We start from the raw sequence: 11080 nt of genomic DNA on the forward strand, positions 1-11080 counted from the left end.
CAACACTTTTGATATTGCAGCCTGAAAGAACATTCACAGCTCCTTTTCTCAACTGGGAAATGCAGGGTGCAACGATGTACTGTACAGGTTGTCAGTATCAATTTAGTTTCTAGCTGTATTAATGCTGCAGTATAAAATTATTCCACATGAAATAATCTCATGCATAGCTGGTGTAGAAACCAAAAGCACATCATTAAAACATTGCAGCAAACCTGGAGAGTTTACTCTCCTGCTTTCCTGGCAGTGTTGGGAGCACTTGGTACCAAAATGAGAATTACTTGATATCCTTTACTTTAATCACAAAAATTAGAATTGGGGAATGCGGGAAAACATGAAAATGTTATGGCAATCAGCTTTTGTGCAATGCCTTTGTGATGCTAAAATGTTCCAAAGTACTTTGCAGGACCATAAAAATGTTGATATTGAGGCAGGAAAGAAAGTAAGACAGGTAGCCAAATGCATGGGCAAAGAGGTTTTAAGGATCCCCCTTACAAGGAGGTAGAGATACTATGGATTCCACTGCAGAAGACACAGTTGTCGATGGTGGTGAAAGGTGGTCTAATAGGTTGGAATCTGGAAGATATCAGGGGGTTGAAGAAGATTAGAGAGATAGCAATTGGGTTTAAAAACAAAGCCGAAAATTAAAAACAAACAATCTCCTTGCTGGCAATGGCCAGATGGAGATCAGTGATGGGCGAACGTGACTGACGAGCCTAGGTTGAGGCAGCAGAGGGATTACTGAACTTTTTGAAACTTTAGAAACTCCAAGTTTAAATTATTTATTTTGTTGATTCGCTTACCTCCCCCTCTCCTTGGTGGAGTGACTCCAGCTGAGATGTACTTCCACAGCTGCTGGCAGGCTCTAGTGCCTCACTTGATTCAAATGTAATCATTCTTCATACTAGTGCAACAGTAGGGGGGCTCCAGGCGACTCTTCACCAGTACAGTACAAAACAAAAAAACGGCCCCAAGCCCAATCAGTCAGCTACATCCTATTTATAGCAAAATTCATTCAAAACCAGAGGGGAAAAAAAATCAAAGCCCTATAATTTTTTTCCTCTACCTTGCCCAGCTGTGATATAGCAAATGGTACCATCTTTAGTTATAGCAGCACTGGCCAAGAATCAAGCTTGAGACTTTCTGGCCTGTATGATGCAGCTGATATAATGTGGTATGTTTGTGCAAAAGTGTGTGTTTAAAAAAAAATATATTGTTAGTCAACGGGTTGATAGACACAAAATGCTGGAGTAACTCAAGGGGCAGACAGCATCTCTGGAGAAAAGAAATAGGTGACGATTCGGGGTTGAGACCCTTCTTCAGACTGTCAGCTTCTGATGTATCAGCCTCACAGTTAAGGGCAAACACAAAGTGGAATTTATCATGGCTATGACTGCCAGGAGAGAAACAGCATTGCCACCAGTCAGGTTTGGTGCATCTAGTCTAATCTAGGGTGGCTACTCTTGTCCAAGCATAACACTAAACCCAATATAAAAGCAGTTCAATTTATTAAGAGTGGTATGATACAATTTGGATAAAACCAATAACAAGCTGTAGTTTTGTTTTACTGCTATGGAAGCTTGCAAAACAATTTCTACAATAAGCACAAAAATATTAATGACTCAAAAAAAAGATTACAGTCATAAAAGTGCAAGAAAATCACAAGCATTTCTGAAGATGTTCGTAATTTTGGATAAACCATTACTAAATATTCACATTTTTCATGATTTACCTAGGATATTTTAAGTTGCAGTAAAGTTACTGAAGAATTGAAGGTTAAATGTTGCTTGCTGTTACTCAACACGAGCCATTTAGTTCTTTAATCCAAAGCTCTTTCATCCTCACTTGGTGGACACTTACATCAGTGAGGCTCAAGACAAAAACTTTATTTTTAAAGACTGATGAGAACTTATTTTTCAAAAAAGCTTCCAACAGATGCTGAATGACTTGATGAAATACCTTCGAAAAAAGAGAATTGGAAACAATGAAGACCCTGTGTATTTCCAACTCGTGTTCGTACTAAGGAAAATGTACTACCCACACAAGATTAACCAATTCACACTAAAATTGGATGCTTCTGGTAACCACTTCCAATATACATGTATATCCACCAATAAGCTTTAGTTGGTAAACAGGCTATTCAAAGTCATGCTTAACACTACTGTGGTGTTAACAGTAAACTAAACAACGCAAAACCCTGCTGCCAAGGTCAATTGCTTGGAAGCCCTAATTGTTAGCTTGACATCAACTTGCCACCCAGTGGGCCCAAGAAGGCAAAGGTTACATCAGCAGTTTCATGAAGATGTTGGTGCTCTTGTAGAAATCTCCTGTACTGTATGTCACGGAAAGGAAAACTAAGACATGCACAAGCTTTGCCTACTATTTACCCACAGCCGAAAACAGGCCCATCAAATTACAACTACTAGCACCTGTGGTTAGAACTGAACACTAACATCCCTTTCATACTTAGACTAAATGTTAAAATACAAACCATACCTATTCTTTGAAAGAAAATCTCCCACATACTCTTCTGGGAATTGCCAGTTGTAACAATTTATAGGCTCTGCATAAACCAATTAGTTTTATAGACCATTTGGTGTACATCTCCATGGCAATTTTGGGTTGGATTAATATGGACAGGAAACTATTGGGATTGGTTTGAGAGTTATAGACAGTTCTGTGCTAACATTAAAACAACATAAACATGCATTTCTACAGGCAATTAAAAAATGGCATCATTCCATGAAACTTTTTTCCACCACTAGATCCATAACCTGACTAACACAAATATTTCAAACTGATTGCTGACATCACTTTTCATCCTTAAAAATAATTTAAAAGTACATTAACAAATCTTTTCTATGGTCTTTGGATCCATTGCAAGTGGTCAGAATTATACCCTATATTTAAGAAAAGTTTTCTGTTGGTCCACCACAAGCTGCAACATTTCATGCAGAATTACAAATTCAGCATATCAATTTAAAAGGAAAAAAAAAGGTTTCCCCAAGCTTTAAAACTTTCCCAAGCTTTAAATTTCCAGAATAAGATAAAAATTGAGAAAATATATCCATTCTTGGTCAGGTCAGCCTCCAACGAAAGCAGAGAAGGATCAGAATGATGTCAACACGTCTTCCAATAATCATTTGTGTCAATTAGTTTTTAAAAGAAAGACTGAAATGAAGCCTTACGGCAACTTATTTTCCTTTCCCCAGGCTCAAGGGTGATCCACTTCATCAAATGAAGAGACAATGAACAAACAAGAAATGTTTTCAGTGCACTTTGGATATAATTCTATTGAGATTCAGGACAATCTCAAACCTTTAATAAAAACACACAACTTTTAGATGGTGGAAGTCCCACAGCCTAATAATCTTTTAGAAAAACATTTACATTTCACATTTCCAATAATCTATTTACTTCAACATGGTTGGTTAGATAGAAAACAATGGAAGAGTGATGCAGGATATACACTCTACAATCACTGAGTTTTATAACAAATCTGCTCAGACAATTTACGTGGAACAATTTTAACAATAGAGACAACTGAATATTTAACATCCAAACCAACATTCCATTTCTCATCTGATGGAGAAAGATAAAACAGCATAAGGAATAGTCTGGAAGTTGCATTGATAGGTGCAGAACAAGAAATACAAGTAGTCTCAAAATGTAATCTACAAGGACAAATTTCTGGGCTCTTTGCATTTCCCAATCAATTAATGTCGCCGAGAGAGAACTCAGAAGTATTTCCCCATTTACATTTGCTCAGTAAAATGGAAATTATTACTTTGCATTTTTCAAGTCTACAAGCAATCTTAACCCTGGCAGTTTACCCCTTTTTCACTCAACTCTTCAAAGTCATATACTTCCCATGCACATAATTTTGAACACGTTTAAAACTAGTTATTTTCCTTTTCTCCCCAGCTTTGAGTAAAGCTCCTGCATCAAAACACCCGCTTTATTTTGATAGAACCATGTTAAATTGTACACAATCAAATTACAAATTAAATTATATTATGACAAATTTTGTGCTGCATCCTGGTAACTGACATTCCAAGTGAAAGATGGGATATATTGCACCACTGGTTTTCCGGGATGGGCTGTTTATGTGCAATCTGGAGAAGTACATAAATTAATTTCAAAGAAACAAAAACAAAACAAAGACACACCAATAAATATTCCTGAGAGTACTGCAAAGTTTCAAGTAAGATAGAGAACGCTAAAGATCAATTTTTGGCATTTCCCTCGCTGGAAAGGAGAGGAAGCAAAAATATGCCACACTTACTACTCCATGCACCCAAAAGGTAGCAAAGAAATGGCTCAAGGTCACAAATTTTTATGGCCATTTTTGAAATATTCCCCCAAAACATACCCAGCACCCCAACCACAAGGATCATACATTAAATTGATCACAAAAATAGTAATGAATTGTGCAACAATGAGCTAACATTTCCTTTAAGCTGCGAGGTAAAGAAGCTCTTTTTTTAAGTGGCTTTTTAAAAAAATTACTGAGAGCTGATTTGCAAGTACTGAATAACAATCAGCAAGGCATTTTGTTATAAGCAAGCATAGGGCAATGTTTCCGTTTCCTATTGCGAGCAACATATTGGTCTCAATTACATTAAAAACCATTCTCATATAGTCTCGCAAATATTAGTATTTCCATTCAAATCCATTTATTCCAGTCTTGACCCTTTCAACTGTAAAAAAATGACCCAACAACATTTCTGGGAGACATGTTTGATGACAACTGAGGATTTGTGCATAGTTGAAAAACATGATCGTAAAGGAGTTAAATAAAGCAAACATCTTTCATGGTAAATTACTATTGTAAAAGCTATATGGAGCCGAAATGTTTGATCCTCACTGTGGCATCTCAAAGTCCCAATATTCTTAGTAATCATTGGGTGTTGTAAATGTATTTATCCACATATTACATCAAACTTTTGAAAAAATTCCAATAAATACACATTTTTAAAGAAATAAATCATTTGCGAATCACTGAATATAGTTCATCCAAACTTCCTCCCCTCCACTCTGAATGTCCATTCTTCTCACTCACCACCTCCACTCCACCCCCCTCCTGCTTTTCACTGGACGGACCAGGGATACTTAATTAAAATGCAAGAACAAAATTTACACACACACACTCTTCAAATTCCCCAAGATGATTATTGATCAAAATTAAAAAGCCGTTTGTCCCTTTAATCACATCTTCACACTGCGCAGCTCATGCATTCACCTTAATTGAAGCACTTTCTTCCAGGAAAGAATGACGATGAAAGATTAATCAAAAAAGTGATCGCAATGGAAATTAACATACTGTAAATTGGAAAACTGTTCACAAACGCGCAACATTACTGTAAATATGGTCAATATTCATATTTCTGGCTGGAAATGTATTTGTGCAATGGTGCATTTTAGCTCAATCCAACATTCACTTTATTTACACTTCAATCTTCCAAGTAAAATAATGAATTCCATGTGTGGTGAAAACCAAGCACAGAAGAGGGGAAAATGTTGTTTAAGTCTTAAAAAGTGGTCAAAGTAATTTAGCACAATTGCAGAAAAATTAGCACTTATAAAAGCAGATAATCTATTACAGAACTGGGACACTGTCAAAACTGACAAAAGATGCATTATATTTTATATCATGCTGCCAATCTCAATATATACATCTGCACTGCTACCTAGATTGTTGGCTTCAATCGAAATATTTTGTTACTTTGTATTTTCATCTTTGCCAATTACCAAATAACGATTAGCACATAAATCAAGTTAGTAATAAAACTTTCTCAGTGCTTGCCCCGTTTGTAATGTTTTCAGTTTATTGAACCAATTAATCAAATTTGGCAAGAATGTAAACACAACAGCATTATTTTCTATCGATGTACTGAAATGTGACAGTTTACATCATTAGAATTGGGAGGAAATACAAATGTATTCTCCCAAAGATATTTTGTTATGTACAAAATCCTATTTAAATTTTAATCTTCAAATAAAGTTAAAATAATAGATTTAAAAAGAAACAAATCAAATAAATAAACCCCATGAATAGATGGGCTGGGGTGGTGGGGCTAAGTTGAGTACACAAATTGGAAGATTAAAGGAATGACCACTTAAACCACAACTCACAAGCCCCCTTCTTCCTTAACAATATCAATCTCCCTCAAAGCATTCTGTACGCCAATACTGCCCATTGCATATAGTGGGAGAAAGAGCATTGCTCCTGCTTTTAAAGCCAGTGCGCAGTTAAGCTTCTTTGTGACAGGGAGGTACCCAGGGGTTTTGCAAGCTTTTGTGCCATGTGTTAGTACATATTTACCAGCACCACCATTCCATCCCCCCACCTGAACACAAGATGTAAAGCACCAGAGGAGAAGTTACAGAATGGTTCTTCAGAACAAATTAACATTCAAAATGCTTCTTTAAGGATTTGCCACTGCAAACAATGGGTGGGCCACAGGATAGTTAAGCATTTGGACAATAACAAATGGGTTTTTTTGGGGAGGGGGGAGAGAGAGAGAGAGGAGGAGAAAGAGAAGAAAGAGTTCTACCACCAACATAACCCTTGTGCAAGTCTTTTACAAGCAAAATGATTAAAAAGTGTGTTGGTGAGTCTGGCCATCCTTGGTTCTTGCACACACCAGCAATTAACTGCAATACTAATGGGCCACAGCTGTATTACATTACAGAGATATAAATAAACCCCCTTACAGAGGGAAAATGGGGGCAAATGTGGCAATGTTTTACCAGCTGATAAATTTGCCAGCAAAATATATTCCCTGCGCATATGGGCTTTGGGGGAAAAAATATGCAAAATGCGCACACCACATCGTCGCAAGAATCCTGCCATTGAGATAATTACCATTAAACGTAGTTCGGACGTTTTAACGCTCAGATATGTACCAATGCAAAAGTGCTCCACGTGCTCCGAATTAGACCCCCATCAATCATTTAAGATCAACGCATTTTAAAACAATCTGCAGTTACATTTAAAAAAAATACCAATTTAGAAAGATTTAATCATGCATTGTTGATGAACGGCCCAAAGAATACCCACCCACCTTTAAGCATGGGAACTATTTACAATAAGGTAGTGCGTGCGTGCGCGCTTTTTGGAAAGAATCATTGATATATTAACTCAGACTGATCTCACACCGATCCACTAGAATTGATCACACTATGTTGCAACCGGTTTAAAACGGGATATCACTGTGTTACGAGTTAAAGTTCGAATATCGCATCATGCAAATCCAGATTGGTCTCCAGGCTAGAGGTATCGCAGGTCTCGTTTTTAACGGTTAGCCTTTAACCTGAACATCCACTGCATTTCAACTGCAACTTCTGTGACATTTAAAAAAAATAGAACAAATGCGTCCATTGAGTGGCTGTAGGAAGTCGGAAATCAAAGATGGCTGTAGGTCATGGCTCGGAGTCCAGGGTGATCACGATCTTGCCCTATTCCTCAACACACACACACACACTCACATATACACACACAAAGCTACAGCCACCTTCGCTAGGAAAACCAGCTAAATGCTGAAGAGTACCAGAATGAATCGGGGAGACAATAAAGTTTTTATTTCCCCAAAAAAAGTTTTCAAAGCGTTATTTCTCCCTTTAAAAAAACCAAAACAAAAGCTACATGGAACTTTTATTACACATTTGAATAGTGCCTTGCGAAGCACAAGCGTCAACCTTTCAAACCAAGTTGTAACATCAACTGGTAGCCAGCAGCGGAAAGACTAAAATGACTACAAAATAAGAAAGGGGCAGGTAACAGAGAGAGAAAAATAAAATTTGAAATAAAATTGTGACAAGATAAGATAGTATCTTCTTTGTGTTACATGTTGTAACTATTTATACCTACCTCGATCAATAGGAGTGAGTCACGCTAAGCGTGCGCACCAGACCCGTCCCATAATTGGGTCAAATATCCCCCCAAAATAATCCTTTTGCAGTAAAACTAAACCCCAATCATTACACACGGGGGAACGGGGGTCAATTTAATGCAAGGACAAGGGCAGAGGGATGTGCTGCTCGGGTTTTATTCGAGGTGTTTTCAGCCGGTCAGTGGTCAGAGCCCGGGTCTTGCTCCCTCCGGCCATGGCAAGGGCACAAGCAATGGTCATTCACTCCCCTCTCCCTCTCAACCCTTCGAAACAGTACTGATCAACTTTTTTCCCCCTCCCACCCCACTCAATTCCATCCCAGGTTCGCTCCTGAGTGATAAACTGAAGAAACAATCCCGATTTTTCGGGGGATATTTGCTGATATTCGCATCTGATAACCAGTTCAAAGGGATGTGAGCAGCGGTGCGCCACTCAATCCCTTCCAAGAGGGAAAAAAACTCTCTCTCTCTCACACACACACATATTCTCTTTCCCCCAATAATCTGTTGATCAATCAAATAAACTATCAAACATGAATTGGAAACTCTGTTATTTTTTTTCATTTTCACCTTAAAAAACAAATATAAATAGAACGCACTCACCGTTTGCAACTATTAGCTGTTCGTCCGAGTTGATGTGCTGGGGTTTCGCCTGCTTGCGACGCGACATGGTAGATGCATCAGTAACAAATACAAAAAAAATCAAACAAATTCTTGGAGTTGCCAAATTACTCCATCAAGTGGAGTGCGCATGTGTCATGGTAATTATGATTATCAATAATGCATTGCGATTTATCATCGCCTCCTGACGGCGGATTGGCTCCGCTCCAAGCGCCCCCACATTAGGCTAATGTATGTAGGCTGCGGGAGCGAGCAATCGTGCCCGCTGGACGGTGCAGTCTGGGGACTGTAGTACTGCACCAGCCCAGCTGCACACCTCTCACTGCCCTCCTCTCCCTCTCTCCACCCTCCTCTCTCTTCCCCCTCCTCCTCCTCTCTCTTCCCCCCCTCCTCCTCTCTCTTCCCCCCCTCCTCCTCTCTCTTCTCCCCCCTCCTCCTCTCTCTTCCCCCCCCTCCTCCTCCTCTCTCTTCCCCCCTCCTCCTCCTCTCTCTTCCCCCTCCTCCTCTCTCTTCCCCCCTCCTCCTCTCTCCCCCCCTCCTCCTCTCCCCCCCCCCTCCTCCTCTCTCCCCCTACCCTCCTCCTCTCTCTCTCTCTCCCCCCCTCCTCTCTCTCATCTCTCTCTCCCCCCCTCCTCTTCTCCCTCTCCCCCTCTCTCCCTCTCTCCCTTTCTCTCTCTCTCCCATTCTTCCCCACCTCTCTCCCTCTCCCCCTCCTCCTCTTCTCCCTCTCCCCCTCTCTCCCTCCCTTTCTCTCTCTCTCCCCAAAATTTGTTGAGGGTATTCAATGGATATTTATTGTCACGTATGCAATTAAACATTACACGGCAACATTCATTTTTGCATGTTATGCAATAATTGTACATTTTATATAACAGCCAGATTTACATGTGGCAGAGCAAAGCACTCCTTTACTTTGAGTTTCAATTTTATTGCAGATTACCTGTGTGTATTGATATAAACACACACACACACACGTATGTATATATACACACAATATACACACACAGTATACACACACACACACACACATATATATATATATATATATATATATATATATATATATATATATATAATAATCTTGAATATATATGCATATTTACATACATAATTGCACATAATATATATACATACACACACAAAAATATATAATATATATCAACCGAGCATATAATATATATATATTAGGGAAGGGCTCTCGCATAACTATTTTTCCCTGTTGCCAGCCGGGCAACCTAGGCAGCTTTTTAGGTTGCCAAATGACAGTTTAGGTGGTCATTTAAGACGGCTTGCATGATACGTGCAATAATGTGTTCGGACGAAGTGCGTAGTTACCAGTAAGAATTATGGTCAATGAAAGCATTCACATATTATTTCTGCTTCAAATAAAGTCACAAACTAAACATATTCACTAATCAAGACATGATATATACATACAAGCAATGACATGCAGCAAAATTACAATACAGTATCTCATCTCTTTTTACACGTTGCAATGAATGCAATTTCTATTATTTCTTTCCACTTCCAAACAAAATTCTGGTTGGGTTATTCAGCGTATGATCAAACTCACTCTACACTCAGTTCGCAATAACCAACCTGATCTCCCAGCAGCTCTGCACTTCAACTCCCCCTCCCATTTCGAATCCGACCTTTCTGTCCTGGGCCTCCTCCATGGCCAGAGTGAGGCCCACCGCAAATAGGAGGAACAGCACCTCATATTTCGCTTGGATAGTTTACACCTCAGCGATAAGAACATTGGCTTCTCCAATTTCAGGTAGTCCTCGCTTTTTCCCTCCTTCCTCCCCCATTCCCAGCTCTCCCACAGCCTACTGTCTCCGCCTCTTCCTTTCTTTTTACCGACCCCCCCCCCCCATCAGTCTGAAGAAGGGTCTCGACCCGAAACGTCGCCTATCCTTCACTCCATAGATGCTGCCTTCCCCGCTGATTTTCTCCAGCTTTGTCTACCAACAGGATCCCACCATAGGCTACAATTTCCCATCTCCTCCCCTGTCGGCTTTCCACAGAGACTGCTCCCTCCGTAAGTCCCTGGTCAATTCATCCCTTCCCACCCAAACCACCCCCTCTCCTGGCACTTTCCCTTGCAACCGCAGGAAATGTTGCACTTGTCGCCTTACCTCCCCCCTTGACTCCATTCAAAGACCCAAGCCATCTTTCCAGGTGCGGCAGAGGTTCACCTGCACCTCCTCCAACTTCATCTATTGCATCCGCTGCTCTAGGTGTCAGCTGCTCTACATCGGTGAGACCAAGCGCAGGCTTGGCGATCACTTTGCCCAACACCTTCGCTCGGTTCGCAATGATCAACCTGATCTCCCGGTGGCTCAGCACTTCAACTCCCCCTCCCATTCCGAATCCGACCTTTCTATCCTGGGCCTCCCCATGGCCAGAGTGAGGCCCACCATAAATTGGAGGAGCAGCACCTTATATTTTGCTTGGGCAGTTTACATCCCAGCGGTATGAAAATTGACTTCTACAATTTCAGGTAGTCCCTGCTTTCTCCTCCGCTTCCCAGCTCTCCCTCAGCCCACTGTCTCCGCCTCTTCCTTT

General features: G+C 40.2%; 1 protein-coding gene across 1 annotated transcript in view; it reads right to left on the reverse strand.

Moving 5' to 3' along the window:
- Positions 1-8663, reverse strand: part of sall4 (spalt like transcription factor 4) — a 43668-nt gene extending 35005 nt beyond the window's left edge. The window contains exon 1 of the mRNA XM_033041552.1: positions 8495-8663. Coding sequence (XP_032897443.1) covers positions 8495-8561 — 67 coding nt within the window. The 5' untranslated portion in view covers positions 8562-8663. The remainder of the gene's footprint in view (positions 1-8494) is intronic.
- Between the last annotated feature and the right edge of the window lie 2417 nt (positions 8664-11080).

This window comes from Amblyraja radiata, chromosome 23 (genome assembly GCF_010909765.2).
Source record: "Amblyraja radiata isolate CabotCenter1 chromosome 23, sAmbRad1.1.pri, whole genome shotgun sequence".
NCBI lineage: Eukaryota > Metazoa > Chordata > Chondrichthyes > Rajiformes > Rajidae > Amblyraja > Amblyraja radiata.